Source organism: Balaenoptera acutorostrata, chromosome 9 (assembly GCF_949987535.1).
Source record: "Balaenoptera acutorostrata chromosome 9, mBalAcu1.1, whole genome shotgun sequence".
Lineage (NCBI taxonomy): Eukaryota > Metazoa > Chordata > Mammalia > Artiodactyla > Balaenopteridae > Balaenoptera > Balaenoptera acutorostrata.
Window position 1 is genome coordinate 81038322 of NC_080072.1, and position 22373 is coordinate 81060694.

Here is a 22373-nt window from a genome sequence, read left to right on the forward strand (position 1 = left end):
AGCCAGGGCTGAGACTAACTTTGTTTTTATTGTTTCAAAGGCTGTTTTGCATTCCATAGTCCAAGTAAGGGGCTCAAAATCATGTCCCTTTAAAGCCTCATAGAGGGGCTTTACTATGAGCCCATAGTTTGGGATCCAGATCCGACAGAACCCTGCCATTCCCAGAAACCCCCTCAGTTGTCTGCAAGTCTTGGGTGTTCCAAAGCCTGCAATTGCCTGTTTTCTATCAGACAAAAGACCTCACTCTCCTTGGGAAATGACAAAACCCAGATACGTGACTTGTTGCTTACATACTTGGGCCTTTTTCTGGGAGACCTTATATCCACAATTGACCAAATAGTTCAGGGTTCTTATGGTATTTTGTAGACACTTATCATATGTAGGGCTTGCGATGAGCAAATTGTCCACATATTGGAGTAAGACTCTTTCATCCAATATTAAGTTTCTAAGGTCCCTAGCCAACATTTCCCCAAACAAGGTAGGGGAATTCTTAAATCCTTGAGGTAGGACTGTCCAATAATAACTGTTGGACTACCTGTGTTTCTGGGTCCTGCCATTCAAAAGCAAACAGCTGCTGTGATTCTTCTGCAATAGGAATGCAGAAAAAGCATCCTTCAAGTCCAAAACTGAGAGCCAGCTGTATTCTACTGGAATAGTTGTAAGCAGAGCGTATGGATTAGGTACCACAGGGTGCAAATCTTGGACTATTTCATTAATGGCCCTCAAGTCTTGGACAAAGCGATACTCTGTTGAGTTTGGCTTTTTGACCAGGAGGATAGGGGTGTTATATGGGAACCTGCAAGGTTTAATCAGTCCTGTTTTCAAAAACTTTTCAAGAATTGGCTGACTTCCTTTTGGGCCTCTTGCCTCAGAGGGTATTGTTCTAGATTAGGTGTCCCAGCGTCCCCTTTTTAATGGGATTAGTATTGGCCTTCCCTGGGGTGCCATCAGCCCAACACTTCTGTCTTACCTTTTCATAGACCTCGGAGGGGAAAGGGCTGTGTCTCCTTTACTGGGGTGTCCATGAGTGCCATCTGTAGGCTTACAGCGTGCTCTGGCGGGACCCTGATGTCAAGCTGTCCTGGCTTAAAAGTTACTTGAGCATTTAATATACAAAGGAGATCTCAACCCAAAAGAGGGATTGGACATGCTGGAACATATAAGAAACTGTGTTTCAGGGTGAGGTCCCCTAATTGGCATTTTAGAGATTGTAAGAAAGAACGATTTTATACTTCTCCAGAAACTCCTGTGACCGGGTTGGATTGAGATATTTTCTGTGCCACCTTGGTGTTTACCACAGAATATGTTGCACCTGTATCTATCAGAAAGTCAATCAACTTGTTCCCCACTGTCAGAGTTACCTGGGGCTCCTGGGGAAATTGGAATTGGATGCCTCAAGTCAAAGGGAGCACCGGGCCTCTTCATCATCAGAGTGTTCCTCTCTTTCTACCATATGAGATGCTCCCGTCTCTTTTATTGTCTTCTTTCTTATTCTTTAGCCCAGGGCAATCTTTTTTCCAATGCCCTTCCTCTTTACAGTAAGCGCATTGTTCTCTCCCCAATGGTGGCTTACCTCTCTTCGGGTTACTTGCCTTCCGGGACTCCAATGCTGCTATCAGAAAAGCTGTGTTCCTTCTTGCATTCTCTTCTGTCGCTGTTTCTTGTTGTTGAACGCTTTAAAAGCAACATCTACCAATTGAGAAGGGTTCATTCCAAATGCACCATCTAACTTTTGTAATTTTCTTCTATCTGGGGTAATTTGCCCAGTGAAGGTCATGTTTACCATTCTCATATTTTCGGGGACCTCAGGGTCTGCATCAGTTTACCACCTATAAGTTTGATAAATTCTTTCTAGAAACTCTGATGGGTTTTTGGTGTATCTCCTGAATTTTGGTTAAGCTCTTTTGCCTGGGTACTCCCTTTCGAAGACCCGCTAAGATAAACTTCCTATAATGTTTCCTATCATACACTTCCTATACTGGAGCGGCATACCTCCATTATTATGATCCCAGTCAGGCTCAGCCATAGGAACTGCCCTAAAATCTCTGTGCTCCGTCTATTCATCCCTCCCTCTGCGCTAACCCTGGCAACCACTAATCTTTTTAATGTTCAGTAGTCTTTTTGTTTTCTCTTATATAAGATCCATTGGTGACTCTTGCATTTTGAATGGATCTTTTTCCATCATGTACCATCTTGTATTCATCATTTGGAAAATATTTGTTTACTGAATTATGTAGATCCCCAAATGTTGACACATTTCATTATTCAGTATTCAAATCACGTTTGAATTAGTCTCACCAGTACCACCAATATCAGGGCAAATCTAAGTATTGGGTAGCTCTCAAGCTCACAGAGGTAGATACAAATTTTCTAAAATTTTAATTTTTGCTTAAGAGCTTGATTTTTATCATTTAGCTACAACACTATCAGCTGTTTTCTCAGATTCACTTCAAGAGAATGACTGTCAAATACTTAAGACTGTCAGTATTTTTTCAGTCATTCTTTTAAGTAAAAATGCTATTCCATGAAAAAAGCAACTAGTTCAGCTTGCAATTCAACCACACAAGTGCTTTTCCTTGAGACAATTGTACTTTTGTATGTAGCATGAGGACTTTGTGTTTTTCCATTTTGTCAGTATTGAAATGATGTCTGCTCGAGTCATACTTAACAAAAATAATTTTACTGCTTCATCGAAAATATTCTTACATGCAAGTTGGCAATTTTTTATACTGTGAATATGTGGCAGTAATAGACATGGCTGCTACTACCTCGATTCATGCTAAGGTCAACAGTTTTACCACCATTGTATTTGTACCATCAGTGAAAATGGTAAATAACATCTTAGTATTGTTTTTGATTTTCCAGAGCCCCAAAGAGTTTCAGGAACCCTCAGAGATCCATGAACCACCCTTTAAGAACCAGTGGTGTGTGGTAACCATAAAGTCTTATTCTCTACAAAAATTAATCCAGAAAGAACTGTATGAAGGGAGAGCATTTAGTCTTCTTCTTTGAGGTTTCCTTTGGCATAGAAGGAGCTCTCTTTGCCCCTGCAATTACCTTCTTGGTGCCTTTTGGAGGGAAACTTGGGTATGCCTAGTGGTTCAATCTCATCTTCCCTCTTTTTTCTCTTTGGGAGCCAGCCAGACTGCCTGCAGATTTTGTGATTTTTGGCATCACAGTGGCCTGCTTTGGTTTTTCGGTATTTCCAGTAACTGAGCAGTAAAGTTTCATTTTGGGATTCAGTATTAGGAAATCTAAACCTAAGTGTTGTCCTCAAAGTCTTTATCAGTAATAAAGATGCCATTTTAATCTATGTGTGATCATTTCTTTTTTCTAAATATTTATTTACTTATTTTTGGTTGCGTTGGGTCTTCATTGCTGCGTGCGGGCTTTCTCTAGTTGCATCAAGCGGGGGCTACTCTTCGTTGTGGTGCGCGGGCTTCTCATTGTGGTGGCTTCTCTTGTTGTGGAGTATGGGCTCTAGGCATGTGGGCTTCAGTAGATGTGGCACTAGGCTCAGTAGTTGTGGCTCGTGGGCTCTGGAGCGCAGGCTCAGTGGTTTTGGCACACGGGCTTAGTTGCTCCACGGCATGTGGGATCTTCCCAGACCAGGGATCAAACCCGTGTCCCCTTTTGTTGTGGTCATCCATTTACAATGCTTGGTGTCAGTCTATGTATCTCTTGTAAAAATAAAATACAGTGTGTGTGTGTGAAAAAAAGAAAAAAAAAAGGAGAACGTTAGAATAGTAGTGAAAATTACCTGTGTTTTGTCAAATCTTGTTCTATTTGCATATTTAAAATAAATGTAAACTGGTAAATATTTGTACTTAAAAAAAAAAACAAAACAAAAAACCCGCATCCCCTGCAATGGCAGTTGGATTCTTAACCACTGCGCCACCAGGGAAGTCCCATGTGTGTGATCATTTCTTTTACCCTTTATTGGTTCTGCACTCAGGTAAAAGAGGGGTGTATTATTTATTGGGCCCCACAAGCCCAAAACAGATTGTATTGCCTGGTTGATCTGTTGGGATATACGTGATTAGCTTAGTGGAAGCAGAAAAACCATGATAATGTTTGATAATTATGCGAGGTCCTGTTACATTTCTGGTATAATTGTGTCCAGACAGGTTTTAACCAGTGAATTCTTGGCACTTTTAATCCCTTGCAGCTCTGGCAATAAAAGGTAGTGGATAATTATCTTGTAAGCCAAGTGACTGTGTATTGTGGTATTGTGAAGAGTCCAGAATTTCAAATCCAAAGACTTTGTCTCTAAGCTCAGTTCTACCATTTAATAAGGCTTTTAGCAAGCCCTTTATAACCCTCTTTGATCCTCGGCTTTTCTTTGTGGATCAATTTCTGCCTTACTTATTCCTCATAAGGTTATAGTGGGGTCTAATGTGGGACTGCACATAAGAATTTCTGTGTTCTCTGTTAGCGGGCAGTGCTGATGACAGTGTCATTGGTCTCATCCCCAAGTAGCAAGCATCTTCTTCGATGTCAGACCTGGATAAACTGAGTCACAGCATTGTGTTCCACTCAGTGTCTTTTTTGTTGTGCTTTGTTTTTTAAAGGCCAGGTAAAACTTGAATAGATACTTGTTGTAAAAGATTTGAAGTATTGATATACAAAGTAAACTGTTTAAGTCCTCCTTAATTTCTCCCCACTGCTACTTTCAGTCTCCTTCCCAGGGCTTAATCACCCAGGGCTAATCATTAAATTTGCTATGTATTTAATGTGTGTGATTGTGTATACATACATGTGCATAGAAAATATGAATGTTCTTGGGACTTCCCTGGTGGTGCAGTGATTAAGACTCCACACTCCCAATGCAGGGGGCCCGAGTTCAGTCCCTGGTCAGGGAACTAGATCCCACATGCATGCCACAACTAAGGAGTTGGCAAGCTGCAACTAAGCAGCCCACCTGCCACAACTAAGACCCAGTGCAACCAAATAAATAAATAAATATTAAAAGAAAATATGAATGTTCTTTAGGTTGCTTTTTCACTCAACAGTATGCCTTGAAGAACTTTACTTTTCCATGTCAGTAGGTAAATACCCCATGATTTTTCTATGAAAATAGAAATCATAATCTTGGTTTCAAAGTTACAAGGAAACTAAAAATTTTTCTCTGTCCTTATCTGGTATATATAATCTCTATAGCATTTCAGATGATTACATTTCAGATGATTACATTTCAGATGATTACATTTCAGATGATTGCATGTACAGTCTCCGTTTCCACCAGAATTCACTGTCTTTTGAGGAAGCGTATCCATTTTGAAGCTATTGTGATTGCTAAGGTAATTCATAGAACAATGTAATTTGGAATAATTAGGATATGCTTTACACATATCAAAGGTGAAAAAGCATGGGGGCAGGTATAGAGACAGGTGATAGGTTTGGCATGTGTAAAGGCACAGAGGTGCAAAAGAATAAGATAGGGGTACTGAGGCTCTGAGAGACATATTTTAATTCAAAGTAGAAAATAATTGCTGTAAGAGAGGTCCAGATAAAGTGCTATGGGGATTTTTAAAAAGAATTTTAACTAAGGTAGTAATCAATTGGTTATTGAGGATTAAATAGGATTAGAGTATACAAAGTTGGAAAACAGAAGTATTGGGAAGTATTTTCCAGGCAGAGGGGAAAATATGGAGAAAGAGAAAAATGCATGAAGTACTTTTTGGAAAAAGTGAGTAGTTGTAGGGTCAATGAAAGTATTTAGGGAAACAAAGTTAGAAAGTTAGGATGGGAACCAGATTTAAAAGGACTACAGATTATGGGCTTTGCTGTCTAGACATCATTCTAAAGGTAAAGAAGAACTATTGGTTTTTTCAGTAGATGAGTTATATGATTGTAGCTGTTATACAGAATAATGTAGTGGCAGAATTGAATTTCTATATAAAAGGAGTTTGGGAAGGCTAGTTGGTTGGACTTGAAGTTCAATTCATAAACAAACACCATAAATAATACTGAAAAACATCATTTGTGCCAAAAAATGGAGAAAGGGATGTAGATTATGTGGATGACTAAAGCCAAAAGAGAATCCTGTACCCTTTAAGCAGTCAGTCCCCATGCCCTCTTCCCCATTGCCCCTGGCAAACAATTTGCTTTTTGTCTGTGGGTTTGTTTAATTTGGATATTTTATATAAATGGAGTCAAACAATATGTGGCTTTTTGTGTCTGGCTTTTTTCACTTAGCATAATGTTTTTGAGGTTCATCACATTGTAGCATGTATAAGTACTTCATTCCTTTTTATGGATGAGTAATATTCCATTGAATGTGTATACCATTTTATTTATCCATTCATCCATTGGTGGACTTGTGTAGTTTCCACCTTTTGGCTACTGTGATTAGTGCTGCTATGAATGGTCTTCTACAAGTATTTGTTTGGGTGCCTATTTTCAGTTCTTTTGGTTATATACCTGGAATGGGGTTATTTAGGAACTGCCAGACTGTTTTCAACAACAGCTGCACCATTCATTTTACATTCCCACCAGCAATCCACAAGGGATCCCATTTCTCCACATTCCCTGCAACACTTTGTATTTTCTTTTTTCTTGCTCTCTCTTTTTTATAGATGTCCTAGTGGATATGAAATTGTTTCTCATTATCATTTTCATTTGCATTTCCCTAAAGGCTAATGATGTTGAGCATCTTTTCATGTGCTTTTTGACCATTTGCATATTTTTGGAGAAATGTCTATTCCAGCTCTTTGTCCACTTTTCAATTGGATTGCTTGTCTTTTTGTTGTTGAGTTGTAGTAGTTCTTTATATATGCTGTATACTAGAACCTTTTTAGAAATATGATTGCAAATATTTTCTTGCATTCTATAGGTTATCTTTTTACTTTCTTGATAATGTCCTTGATGCAAAAGTTTGGTTTTTAATTTTGATGAAGTTTGATTTATCTAGTTTTTTTTGGTTGCTCATGATTTTGGTGTTATATTTAAGAATCCATTGCCAAATTCAGGGTCATGAAGATTTACCCCTGTTTTAAGAGTTTTATAGTTTGGCTTTTATATTTAAATTGTTGATCCATTTTGAATTAATTTTTCTACATGGTGTGAGGTGAGGGTCCAATTCCATTCTTTTGCATTTTTGAACAGGGACAACAGGATATTTGTTGACGAGACTATTCTTTCCCCATTGAATGGCCTTGGAACCCTTGTCAAAAATCAATTGAACATTGAAGGAAAAACTTAAAGAAAAAAATAAATGAAAATATACCTTGTATACATGAATTGGAAGAATTAATATTGTTAAAATGTCCATACCACCCAAAACAATATATAGATTCAATGCATCCCTATCAAAATTCCAGTGGCATTTTCCACAGAAATAGAAAAAAATTCTAAAATTTGTATGGAACTACATACACACACACAAAACCCCCAAACCTCTGACTTGCTAGAGCCATCTTGAGAAAGAAGAATAGAGTTGGGGGCATCACATTTCCTGATTTCAAATTATATTTCAAAGCTATAGTAATCAAAAGAGTATGATACTGGCATTAAAACAGACACATAGACAAATGGAACAGAATAGAGGGCCTAGAAATAAACCCAAGCATATATGGTCAGCTAATTTTTGACAAGGGTGTGACGAATACACAATGGAAAAAGGATAGTCTCTTCAATAAAAGGTATAGGGAAAACGATATCCACATGCAAAAGAATAAAATTGGACCCATATCATACACCATACACAAAAATAACTCAAAATGGATCAAAGACTTAAACATAATACCTGAAACTACAAAACTTCTGAAGGAAAAAAAAATAGGGGAAAAGCTCCTTGACATTAGTCTTGGCTATAATTTTTTGTATATGACATCTAAAATTGAGACAACAAAAGCAAAAATAAACAAGTGGGACTGCATCAAACTAAGATGCTTCTGCACAGCAAAGGAAACAATCAACAAAATTAAAAGCGAAAAATATTTGCAAACCATATATCTGATAATGTCCAAAATATGTAAGCAACTTGTACAACTCAATAGCAGAAAAACAACTCAATTTAAAAAGTGGACAGAGGAACTGAATAAACATTTTTCCAAAGAAGACATACAAGTGGCCAATAGGTAAATGAAAAGGTTCTAATGTGACTAATCATCAGGGAAATGCAAATCAAAGCCACAATAAGATAGCAACAAACACATGTTAGGATGGCTACTATCAAAAAGATGAGATAAGTGCTTGTGAGAAAGTGGAGAAAAGGGAACCTTGTACACACTTGGCGGGATTGTAAATTGTATACTCACTATGGAGTTTCCTCAAAAAACTACAAATAAAACTATCATGACCCTGCAATACCTCTTCTGGGCATATAAACAAAGAAAATGAAATCAGTACCTTGAAGAGATATCTGCTCTCTCATGTTTATTGCGGCATTATTCACAACAGGCAAGATGTGGAAACAACCAAAGTGTCCATTCAACAAAGAATGGGTTAAAAAATTGAGAGATTTTATATACATAATATATATATTTCAGCCTTGAAAAAGAAAGAGATCCTGCCATTTGCAACAACATGAATGAACCTGGGTGACATTAGACTAAGTGAAATAAGCCAGACACAGAAAGAAATAAATGCATGATCTCACTTGTACGTGGAATCTAAAAAAGTCAAATTTAGAAGTAGAGAGTAGAACTGTGGATGCTGGGAAGAAGGAAGTGGGGGAAATGGGGAGATATTGGTCAAAGAGCACAAAATTGCAGTTATGTTGGATGAATAAATATAGAGATCTAATGTACAGCATAATGACTATAGTTATTATAGTTAATAATATTGTGCTGAATAATGTAAATTTGTTACGAGAATAGAATATGTCGTTCTCATCACAAAAAAATCACATGGTAAATATATTTTTTATTTAAAATATAAAATTTAAAAAAATGGGCACTTGCTCTCAAGTGTACAGCACACACGCACATCTTAATTGGCCATAGATTATGGGTTTATTCCTGATGTTCAATTCAATTCCATTGGTCTATATGTCTAGCCTGTGCTAGTACCACACTGTTTTAATTACTGTAGACTTGTAGTAACTTTTTAAATTGGGAAGTGTGATCCTCCAACATAGTTCTTATTTTTCAAGATTGTTTTGGCTATTTGGGGGCCCCTTGTAATTCCATATGAATTTGAGGAAAAAGCTGATGGAATTTCAATAGGGACTGCATTGAATCTGTGGATTGCCTTGGGTAGTAGTGCCATCTTTACAATATTAAATCTTCCCATCCATGAACATGCGGATTTTTTCCATTATTTAAGTCTTTAATATCAGCAATGTTTTGTAGTTTTCAGTGTACAAGACTTGCACTTTCTTGGTTAAATTTCCTCCTAGGTGTTTTATTCTTTTGAATGTTGTTTTCTTAATGTCCTTTTGGACTGTTCATTGCTAGTGTATAGAGACACAACTGATTTTTGTGTGTTGATCTTGTACCCTGCAACTTTGTGAATTTTTTAGCTCTATATTCCTTGCTGTTTTATTGGGAATTTTTATGTCTAGAATCATGCCATCTACAAATAGAGATAGTTTTACTTCTTTTCCAGTTTTGAAGATTTTTCTCTCACCTAATTGCTTTGGCTAGAATTCTCAGCACAATGTTGAACATCAGTGATGTAAGTGGGCTTCCTTAGTGGGAAAGTTTTTAGTCTTTTACCATTGAGTACGTTAGCTGTTTTTGTTTTGTTTTTTAATAAATGCCATTTGTCAGGTTGATGAAGTCACTTCCATTTCTAGTTTTCTGAGCGTTATCATGAAAAATGTTGGCTATTGTCAAATACTTTTTCTCCATTGAAATGATCACATGATTCCCCTCCACGTTTGTTTATTAATGTGGTATATTGCATTGATTGATTTTGTTGTGTTGAAACACCCTGCATTCCTGGGATAAATCTCATTTGATCAGGGTGTATAATCTTTTTAATATGTTGTTGGATTCAGTTTGCTAATATTTTGTTGAGGATTTTTGCATTTATATTCATAAGGGATATTGGTTTGTAGTTATCTTGTGGTGTGTTTGTCTGGCTTTGGTATCAGGGTAATGCTAGCTAGCTTCACAGAATGAGTTAGGAAGTGTTCCATCTCAGCTGATTTTTTTTTTTTTTTTTTTTTAATATCCTTTGGTGCAGAGCATTTGAAGTTCCTAGAAACTTCCTTCCTGATCCCACAGCAAAAGCAGCAGGACAGGACATGTTTTGAGAATCCTTTTGCTACATGCCCTCCTGTCAACACTTTGAAGCAGCAGCAATAGCAGAAAACACAGAACAGAAGAAAAAGAGCAGGCTTGGGGGCATGGGAAAAGTTATACATAAAAGAGGTGGCACTTTAACTGGTTCTTAAGAAATTATTAAATAATGATTATAGTATTTTATTAATAAAACTAAGCAAGGCTTTTGAGTAGTCGGGAGGTGATAAAACTAGATATTTTGGGGCAGAAATCTATCTCTTCCTGAAATGGAATGGAAGAGGGTTAGGATGGATGGATGTGTGTAGGGGGAAGGTAGGTGTAGTGGTGCTGCTGCAGGAAAAGGGCAGGAAGCTGAGTACTTTCTATTCACAGTAGAAATTTTCTAGGACTTAATTACAGATCTCCAACTAGTTTTCTTCTTAGTTATCAGCTATTTATATCCAGAGATATGTATTAAATTGTGTTCTCCCCTTTACTACAAACTCACTAATGAATCTGTGAATCTGCAATCACACAACAGCAGAGTAGATATAAAATGTTCATACTTATCAAATGTTTCTTTTTATTATGCATTACTTCTTAGGAAATTGTCAGTCACTGCACTCTTATACAGAATACTTGCAGGGATAATAACAAACATTTCTTTTGCCAGAAACATATTTAATGAAAATATACCATATGCTATATAAATTACACTCTTAGTTCCTTGCACAGAACAAAAATTTAATTTTCCTATATTTATTAAATGTAAGCTATGGATTTGGAGAGATATATTTGTACACATATTACTGATGAAAACTTACATCAAGGATATATGGAAAATTACAAATCAACAAAAAGACAGAAAACCTATCAGAAAAATGGGCAAGAGATTCAAACAGGCACTTCCCAAGAGTATAGCCAAATGGCCAACAAACAAATGAAAAAGTGTGTAACCTTGTATCAAGAGTCATCAGAGAAATGCAAAGTACACCCACAGTGGGATACCACCACACATCTGCCAGAATGACTAAAATTCAGGACAGATAAATCAAGTGCAGATTAGGATATGAGACAACTAGAACTCTCAGGCTACCATGGGGGTGCAAACTGATTGAATCACTTTGAAAAACTGTTTAGCTTTTTTTTTTTAATGTTCTTTTAAAAAATTTTTTTAATTTAATTTTATTTTTTATACAGCAGGTTCTTATTGTTCAGCATTATCTCTGCAGCTATACTCACAAATTCTCTGACCCAGCAATTCCTGTGCTAGGTATATACCCAAAAGAAATGCTTACAGATTTGCATCAATGGCCATGTACAATTAGTTCATATGCATGTTATTTGTGTAAACCAAATTCTGGAGACCCAAATGTGCAGGAGATGAACAAATCGATATGCTCACAATGGAATACTAAACAGCAATGAATATAAATTAGTGACTGCTTACAATAATGTGAATGAATCTCCAGACGTTGACTGAAAAAACCTAGATGCAAAAGTAGCATGATTCCATCACATGAAATTCTAAAACAGGCAATACTAATCTATGACTTTAAAAGTCAAGCAGTTGTTAACCTCAGAGGAGAAGGAGAGAAGTGTGGTTGGGAGGGGGCATGAGAGGGACTTCTAATGTGTTGGTTAGTCTTTGACCTGGGTGGGGGTTAAAGAGGTTTGTTCACTTTGTGATAATTCATTGTGCTGTATATTTATGATTTATGCATTTTTAATTTTATTGACATATAATTGACATTTGACACTGTATAAGTTTAAGGTTTACAGCACAATGATTTGACTTACATACACTGTGAAATGATTACCACAATAAGTTAACATCCACCATCTCATATAGATACAAAAGAAAAAATTTTTTTCCTTATAATGAGAATTCTTAGGATTTACTCTCTTAACTTTCTTACATATCATACAGCAGTGTTAACTGTTAGTCATCATGTTGTACGTTATATCCCCAGTATATATTTATCTTATAACTGGAGGTTTGTACATTTTGACCCCCTTTATCCAATTGCCCCCTCCCCCTACACCCCACTTCTGGGAAACAAATCTGCTCTCTATGAGTTTAGATTTTTGTTTGTTTTTTAGATTCTACATATAAGTGAGATATTCACTATTTGTCTTTCTCTGTCCACTTATTTCACTTAGCATAATGTCCTCAAAGTCCAGCTATGCTGTTAAAAATGGCAGGATTTCCTTTTTATGGCTGAATAATATTCCATTGTATATATATGCACCACAACTTTTTTATCCATTCACCCACTAGTGGTCACTTAGGTTATTTCCATGTCTTGGCTACTGTAAATAATGCTGCTAATGAACATGGGGGTGCAGATATCTCTTCAACATAGTGTTTTTGTTTCCTTTGGTTACATTCCCAGAAGTGAAATTCCTCGGTCATATGATAGTTCTATTTTTAATTTTTTGAGGAACCTCTATACTGTTTTCCATAGTGGTTGTACCAGGCTACAATCCCACCAACAGTGCACAAGTGTTCCTTTTTCTCTACATCCTCACCAGCATCTGTTATATCTTGTTTTTTTTGATGATAGCCATTCTAACAGATGTGAGCTAATATTTCATTGTGGTTTTGATTTGCATTTCCTAATAATGAGTGATGTTGAGCATCTTTTCATATGCCTGTTTGCCATTTGTATATCTTCTTTGGAAAAATGTCTAAATGTCTATTCAGTTCCTTTCCCCCTTAATTTTTTGTTTTTTTTTTTTTTTGCTACTGTTGCATGAGTTCATTATACACTTTGGATATTAACCCCTTATTAGATATATGGTTTGCAAATATTTTTACTCTTTCCATAGGTTGTCTTTTCATTTTGTTGATCATTTCTTTTGCTATGCAGAAGATTTTTAGTTTGATGTAGTCCCACTTGTTTATTTTTGATTTTGTTGCTTTTGCTTTGTGTCATATCCAAAAAACCATTGCCAAGACCCATGTCAAGGAGCCTTGTTGCTATGTTTTCTTCTAGGAGTTTTATGGTTGTTACATGTAAGTCTTTAATCCATTTGAGTTAATTTTTGTGAGGAGTGTAAGATAGGGGTCTAATTTCACTCTTTTACATGTGAATATCCAAATTTCCTAGCACCACTTATCAAAAAGACTTTTTCTCCATTGAGAATTTTTGGCTCCCTTGTCAAATATTACTTGACCATATATGCAGGGGTTTATTTTTGGGACCTGGATTCTGCTCCATTGTTCTATGTGTCTGTTTTTATGTGCCAGTAGCATACTGCCCTGATTACTATAGCTTTATAATATAGCTTGAAATCAGGAAGTATGATGCTTCCTGCTTTGTTCTTCTCTCTCAGGATTGCTTTGGCTCTTTGGGGTCTTTGTGGTTCCATATAAATTTTTGGATTTTTTTTCTACTTCTGTAAAAAAATGCCATTTGAATCTTGGTAGGGATTACATTGAATCTCTAGATGGCTTTCGGTAGTGTTGATATTTTAACAATATTAACTCTTCCAATCCAGGAACACAGGATACATTTCCATTTATTTGTGTCTTCTTCAATTTCTTTCATCAGTGTTTTATAATTTCAGAGTAGAGATCTTTCATCTCCTTGGTTAAGTAAGTTTATTCCTAAGTATTTTATTGTTTTTGATGCTATTGTAAATGGGACCATTTTCTTTATTTCTTTTTCAGATAATTCATTGTTAGTGTATAGAAATGCTACTGTTTTTGAATGTTAATTTTGTATACTGCAACCTTACTGAATTTGTTGAATAGATCTAAAGTTTTTTGGTGGCGTCTTTAGGATTTTTTTATATATAAAATCATGTCATCTGAAAATAGGGATGATTTTACTTCTTCCTTTCCAATTCTGATGCCTTTTCTTTTTCTTGCCTGATTGCTCTGGCTAGGACTTCCAGGACTATGTTGAATAGGAGTGTTGACTAGGAGTGGTGAGAGTGAACTCTTGTCTTGTTCTTGATCTTGCAGGATAAACTTTCAACCCTTTCACTAATGACTATGTTAGCTGTGGGCTTGTCATATATGACTTTTATTATGTTGAGGTACATTCCTTAATACCTAAAATGTTGTTTTTTATCATGAATGGATGTTGAATTTTTCAAATGCTTTTTGTGTCATTGAGATGATATTTCTTTCATTCATGCTATTAATGTGATGTATCACACTGACTTATTTGCATATGTTAAATCATCCTTGCATCACCGAGATAAAAATCCCAGTTGATCATGGCGAATGATCCTTTTTGTGTGTTGCTAAATTCAGTTTGCTAATGTTCTATTGAGAATTTTTGCCTCTATATTCATCGGGGTATTGGCCTCTGGTTTTCTTTTCTGGTAGTGTCCTTTTCTGGCTTTGGTATTAGGGTAATGCTGGCCTCATAAAATGAGTTTGGGAGTGTTCCTTCCTCTTTGATTTTTTGGAAGCGTTTGAGAAGGACTGCCATTAATTCTTCTTTCAATGTTTTGTATAATTCTCCAGTGATGCTATCTGGTTCTGGTCTTTTTGTGTTCGAAAATTTTTGATTACTGATTCAGTCTCCTTATTAATAATTGGTCTGTGCAGATTTCTATTTCTTCTGAATTCAGTTAGGCAGTTTGTATGTTTCTATTTTTTGCATTTCAGCAGTGGACCAGGGTATGACTCAGCTTTCTGGGATGGGGGTAGACCAGGTTCCAGGGCTGCTAAGTCTCTTTGTTTGAGGACCCAAATCAGGCAGACCTGCACCCCACTGAGTTCCCTGGTTAGACTGTGCCACCAACTTGATTCTGCAGGTGAGCCAAGCTGCTGGCTGGGACTACACCTGAATGCTGCAGGTTGGAACTCGGTCTGCCACATTCTGAGTGTTAGTTATTGCAAGCCCTTCCCCTCTTCTCTGTCACAGATTCCTGGTGGTCAAGCCCCACAGACTTCCCTGCAATTCCCATGGGGTGAGACTGGAGTGGGGGCTCCCAAGAAGTGACCCACAATGCTGGGGGAGCTAGATGTCCACTCTGGGCTCTTTTCCAAATGGGGTAAGCAGAGGCTCAAGGGAGACCTCTTGGCATGGTGTTGTGCCAGCCTGGGGGGAGTGGCAGTGCAGTCACCATGTAGCCACTCCTCTTACCTTTTTAATGTGGTCTCTCTTGGTTTCTGTGGTGCAAGGGGGTGTGCCTCACCCTCACTTCTGCGTTCCAGTATTCTCTCAGTGCATGAATAGTTATTAGCTGTGCTTCTGTTGCCATCTTGGTGAAGACAATCTGCATTTTTTTTTTGTATGTATAACATACTTCAATAATTAGCTGAAACTTAAAAAGGTATTTTTTTCTGGACAGAAGTGATGTTTATTATAGCTACACTCATACCATTGTTGACCCAAACAAGACACACATCCAAGCCTGAAGTTGCTGGGGGAGTAACTTTGCCCAGAGTAAAGCCAAAGTAATGATGGGGAGGGAGGAAGAATTGTGTACAAATATTGCTGTAGGAGTACTTTTTATTATATAAATTTTCTGAAGACTGCACCTTTTCCCCTTGGTTATCTTATAATAACATATAAGTCATCCTTAGATGTAGTTAAATTATTTCCAGTTGTAAAGGAAGTGTTGAAAATTCCATACTATACGTTAATGCATTTGCAGCTGATTTACATAAGGAATGGTAATTTTTAAATTTCTACCACGAATATACCTGGTTTTTTAAAAAATAAATTTATTATTTTATTTTATTTTTGGCTGCATTGGGTCTTCGTTGCTGTGCGCAGGCTTTCTCTAGTTGTGGCAAACGAGGGCTACTCTCCATTGTGGTGCGTGGGCTTCTCATTGCTGTGGCTTCTCTTGTTGCAGAGCACGGGCTCTAGGCACACAGGCTTCAGTAGTTGTGGCATGCGGGCTCAGTAGTTGTGGCTTGCAGGTTCTAGAGTGCAGGCTCAGTAGTTGTGACGCACAGGCTTAGTTGTTCCACCAGCATGTGGGATCTTCCCGGACCAGGGCATGAACCTGTGTCCCCTGCATTGGCAAGCGGATTCTTAACCACTGTGCCACCAGGGAAGTCCTGAATACACCTGTGTTAAAAGTTCTACCCAGAAGAACAAATAAATGGCTTCAAATGAAAATCCTTTGAGTAGTGCCTCTCACACTCTGGTGTTCATCAGAATAACCTGATAGGATTGTTAAAACACTGCTGGGCTCCACCCCAGAGTTTGTGATTCAGTAGGTTTGGGATGGGACTCAAGAATTTGCACTTTTAACAAGTTTCCAGGTGATGTTCCCGCTGCTGCTGAACCAGGCAACCACACTTACAGTGTCAGTTTAGCCCCCACAGTCTGCCTTTTTACTCTGGGCATTTTCTATTTGTTAATTTCTCTTGAGTTTGATAAAATGAAGCAAAACCACATACTACTCTTAAAGAACAAAATTTTATTCTAAAAATAGATCTCAGTAACAACAAAATGCCAAAAGTTGGTCATTGTAATAAAAAGAAAAAAAAGTAACAGAAATTTGCTTTACATTTTTTTTTCCTGAAAAATACAAAATTATCACTGTAATATACTGCCAGCTCTCATTATCTGTATTTGAATTATTCATTCTATGGATTATCCAAGGAAATTTTAAAATCACAGGTTGAATTCTACCTAATATTTATACATACATCTGAATTGCTTTTATCTTCAAGTAAATACATTCTCAAAGAATGCAAATAAAACTGAACATTTGCTGAAGTAAACATAATGAGGAAGATAAACTTACGCTTAGGAAATGTGCTCCAAAGGGAAATACTGGTTTATATAGCTGTTTCCCTCAATTTCTGCAGATAACCAAAAAACAAAATCAAAACAAAAAACCAAAAACCCCCAACACCTGATTGCATTGAAGTACTGATATTTGAAAGTAACAAATTATACAACTTATATACAGAAAAAAGACATAACTAAAATATTTCGAACCTAAAGCACAGGAAACTTTAAAGGCAAATAATGACATTTAGTACTTAAAAAGTGGTTTTATATTTTTCAAAGTGCTAAGAAACAAGTATTCAAGAAAAGTTCAGTCCTGTCTACAAAGTTCTGACTGACTTAAAGTACTGAAATATCAAGAATGCAGGAGACAAATTAAGTTTAGAAAGCCCCCATTTCTATAAAACGTATCTTTAGTATATTTTGCAAAGAAATGAAGCAGTGTTTAAAAGACCAGTTATGGCTAAGTTAGTAACATACAACTTATCAGCCCACATCTTTTTTCAAACTAATGCAAACACATGTGTTTCCTAATATTTCTTCCACATTCCACGTGTCACATCCATCCATCCTGTCATATCCATATTCTGGATAATTTTTATTATTCATTTTCATCACATCAATTGGCCATAATGCACAGTGAGTAGAAATGATCCTTTTATATCAGAATTCTTGATTCTCTGCAAACCAAAAGCTGATCACAAAAGTTACATTTAATTCCTATTAAATGTAGGGACATATTTTTTAGGACTTCTTAGCTCATTTTTGGACTGTCAGACATTGGTGTGATTTACTGTGACCATCTAAGATAGAAGAAGCAATATCTTAGTACACAGTATGACTAAATACCTCTTTTGTCAAAACTTGACCCTGAGTTTTGAGTGCTGGAATATAAACTGTAAAGCTGAAAACACTCCAAAATATGCTGGCTGATAATGGTGTCCCTCAATATTGCGTGCTTCCTCTCCATTAACATGGTACATCTGACGTGCCTCCCCTCATCAGCACGGGAGGAAGAGGACCCAAATAAGGAAGCAGGAACTTTTCTGTCTTAAAAACTCCACACGAATTTATTCCAAAGTACATTGGTGTCTTAGTATAAAAATGCTGTTTCCCCAAATCTTTGAGTAACATTGACAGTGCAAGAAAATGTGGCAATCTCATCCTATAGGTTTAGTAGCCTGAGGGGAGCCCCACAATCCCTGGCCTGATAAACAGCATTCATCTATCGTTTGGACTAAAGAGAGTTCTAAATGTTGCTTTGGAAATCATATGAGTCTTTTTTTTTTAAGGCTAGGTGTGTTTACATTATGTTAACCATTTCTAGACATTGAAAGCAGTTCTACATCTGTTAAAAATATTCACTAAATATAAGATTAACAGCTGAACATGAAGTAAAGCAACTTCCAGTGGTGACAGTATTCTCACAGTAGCAAATAATCTAACTTATCATTTAACACTAATAACTGTCTTTAAAACATTATTATGTTAAACATTGCAATTTACTGAAATTACAGAGGGAAAAAAAGGCAATTACATCAACTGCCTTTGAAAGCGCAAAAGAAGTTATTAAAAATACAGGCTCTCCAATGGCTCTCTAACAGGGATAAGCCCACGTATTGTTTCTAGTTTTATTTGACTTTTTTTTTTTTTGGTGGGGGAGGGCACGCGTTTTGTTTCTAAACCAAATAAGTATCTGAAGAGACACTTTAACTAAAATTATGCTTAAGACTTGGCTTATTCATATAATTTCTGCTATGTGGCAGTGGTAATTAGGATATATCCAGCTCTTAATAGCACTGAGGTTCTTTGTGTGACCAACAAAGACATCAAAATCCTGAGTGCCAAGACAAGCTCCTTATTTGTATGACCACATGGCATCATACCCTTCACTGATGATACTTTCCAATTACTGGCCCTATGCGACCAATGCCACAAAAAAATGGGACAAGACTTGTGTTACTATATATTTTCTAAAAGTGAATATTATAACCATTGCATTAACTGTATGCTACGTATGTTCATTAAAAAACCCAAATCAAACCCTTTTTACCTTTAGCAATCATGAGGAATCTTTACATATTTATATAATACATTGTATATTATATTCATGGCCTGTTTATGATATTTTCAAGAAGAGAATACTGTTCTAAAGTAATAATAAATCAAAATTAATTGATAGGGTTGTATCAATCTTCTTTCCATTGATCCTTGGAGTCCCTTAAATGATGGCATCATGTTCATCGCTGTAATATATCAAAAGTTAAAATTACTTTATGTTTTGTATTTGTATCAAACTACTTATAGTTCATATTTTTAAGTAATAAATTTCAAGCTTCAGAATCAAAACTGTCATTGCTTTGTGTAAAGTTTCTTAAGAAAAAATACCTGGTATACTGTATTGGTTAAGGATTCAAGCAGTGTATTCAGGTTGCGAAATGGACTTACGCTCAAATCTCTGCAGTGGCTGTGTGACTTTTCATCAATTAGCTATTATAACCCTCTTTAAAAAAGAAAACAACCAAAACAACGATCATTTCTTGAGCATCTTCTATGTGCCAGGTGTTATGCTACAGACTTTACATCCATATCTCATTTAATCATCACGGTAGCCCTAAGCAGAGAGAGGGCACTTAAAAAATATATATAAAATGTTATTTATTTAATCAATCAATTCCATTTCACAGAAGATCAGAAGCTAAGCAAGCATGTGACCTCTCGTCTTGACCACTGTACACTGTGCTACATCATTTATATAAACATGGGTAGGCACCCTGCTAGTCAACAGTAAACCAGAATCAAAATTAAGTCTGTCTGCCCAAACCCCATCTCTTACCACTTCACTCCACTGTCTCTCCATGCAACTCTAAGAAACACAGGAGCTAACACTATAATCAGTGTTATTATCCAATAAATGAAAACTAGAAATGCTAATAATTACTAGATATAGAAGGTCTCAGGTTCCTTAATGGGACAAATATTAAGTCCTTACTTATGGAATGTCATTATTTATAACTTCAAAGGAACTACTGGCTTTAAAAGGCACTCTTTAAAAAATGTAGCACTAAGAAAAACATGGCCTATTAAACTACAACACAATGCTTTCTCATCCCATAGACTGTAAGATACATCCATTTCAGAGGTGTTAAAATGTGGAAATACACAAAAACAAAAATGTGTACTTAGACTCAACTAAATATGGTGTTTTCACCATCTACTGGTTCTGATATGAATAAGACTCCTGTTAGAGTCACACTGCCTTCCTTACATGCCACACAGATCTGTCCTTACACTTATGGGGATTCTGGACTCTGATGTCCTCCACAGGGCATGCAGCATTATGTGGTCATGTACACATGAGGAAAAAGTCCATAAAGCTAAAATTATATACTTCGTAGTTAAGGCACTTTAAAATGAAAACAGCACATTTAAATTTAATTCCTTCAATATTTTATAGCCTCAAGTATATCAATAAATATTGGTATTATAAAAAAGGAGTTACATTAAATTTACTATAATCAAAATGTGCCTTCTGTTTAACTGGTGAAATTTACCAAGAAAACAGATGAAAGTATTTCTAGAAACACAGTGGTTTTAAAAAATATTTCAAATTTTAAAGCATTTTTAGAGTCAACTCTGTTTAGTCAGTTTCCTTCATGTATTTTTTTCTTTTACGGGTTGATCTAAAAGAGAAAAGAATGAATGTTTCTGAATGTGCTTGTAATCTGACAAAACACCACCTGGATGCGCTTTTAAAGTAAGTTCGATATGATGGATACTGTATGTGGAAGGTAACTTCCAATTCAAATATACTTTTTTAAAGTCTGGTTTTCTTAGTTCAATGAAAAATTTGAGACATATTTTCATACTATATTCTCCTCCTAAAAATTCATAATGTACATCAACATATCAAAGGCTTACAGTATTCTTATAGTAAAGTAACCTATTCTATTTTATTTTGCTCAATTAGTATTTCCCAAGTGTTTCTGACATGAAAACTCTGTGTGGGACACATATGCATACGACAACTTAAACAAATTTTGGAAAATGGTCATCTATTCTATGGTATTTATTTTATATATACATTAACAATCAAAAGAATGGATTCACTCTTGTACATATAAGGCTCAAAAGAAAAAACCAAAAGGACTTTGTTGGAATAACAAAAATTGGGAGATGATACCTCCAAAAACCATCAGACCTATAGAATGACATAGTTTGTTGTTGGGGACTTGTTGATAAAGCTCACCTGAAAAGACAGTTTTACTACAGATTAACTGATAATGTATATTATACTAACAACTCAGTATCAGGGAAAATGAGGCTGTCAGAAGAATTTCTTTACTTTCTTTGTCACAGAAAGCAAAAATCACGTTTTTATCGAGAATGTTATTTTAGTGTGTCTTGTGTTTGTCAGTAACACTAGGTCAACAGCCTCAGGAGAACTGATAATGGTATTTCTTGCAATTAGAGGTATAAGCAAATGAAAAGGACTGACTAAACTTGGGTCTCTGGTAAAAAAAAAAAAAAAAGTATGACACTAATAAAATACAATCATGTTTATAGGTATATCCATTTGCATTTGCAAATAATTATAATCACAAGCTTGTACATAAACAATTTGCTTTGGCCATAGAGGATTAATGGAAATATAACTCATAAATCTATAAATTATTAATCCCTGAGATGAACACTGGCTCTACTCTGATATTTTGTCATGATATTTAAATACAGAAATACAGAATTAATAATAATAAAAAAGTCCTGGCCAATCAAAACTTACATGGTTCTATACCGAATGCCTCTTCTTGAATAATACATTTTGCATCCAATGTAAAGAAAAGATAAAACTCCCAGTGTTAATACAATACCACCAACAAAGCTGCCAGTATCAAATTTTGATCCTTTATTTTCCTTAGAAATAATAGTTGCTGTGACTAGAAGAAAACAAAAAAATAAGGCTTTAGTGCTTTTTAAACATATTGTAATAAGCTAAAACATTCTGAATTTCTATGTAAGAATGCTGATCTAGGGACAAGGGGGAATCTTAAGCACATCAAGGTGCTCTCCAGCTGATTTTGTGTCTAGTGTCCGCCTGGTTCTAGTTTTCTTCACTTGATCCAACACATCCCTTAAACCCCCAGTGCCTATAACCCCAAGATCTTAAGGTGAGACTGGGCTTGGATAGTCTACCAAAACCTCAGAGGCAGCAAGATTTGGTTAATTCTTTTATGAATTTTCTTAAGAGTTCATGCCTTAAACAAAACAGGTCTGGGTAACAGCTGAAACCTTGAAACTGGATCCAATTTGAGTAAATGTTTCTAATTGAAATTTCTCCTTTTGAATAAATTGGGAATTTTAACTACTTTAATTTTATGGAGTCAAGAGCCCCTGAGACATTAAAGTTGATTTCAATACATACATTGTAGTAATAAAGAAAATAAACTATTTGGAATAGAAGTATATAAAAACACACAAAAGAAAC

General features: G+C 36.0%; 1 protein-coding gene across 1 annotated transcript in view; it reads right to left on the minus strand.

Moving 5' to 3' along the window:
* Positions 1–16551: 16551 nt before the first annotated feature.
* The window catches only part of TMEM123 (transmembrane protein 123), a 78288-nt gene continuing 72466 nt past the window's right edge, over positions 16552–22373 (minus strand). Inside the window, exons 4-5 of the mRNA XM_007191220.3 lie at positions 21672–21825; positions 16552–19134 (exon numbers count right to left, since the gene is read on the minus strand). Coding sequence (XP_007191282.2) covers positions 19110–19134; positions 21672–21825 — 179 coding nt within the window. The 3' untranslated portion in view covers positions 16552–19109. The remainder of the gene's footprint in view (positions 19135–21671; positions 21826–22373) is intronic.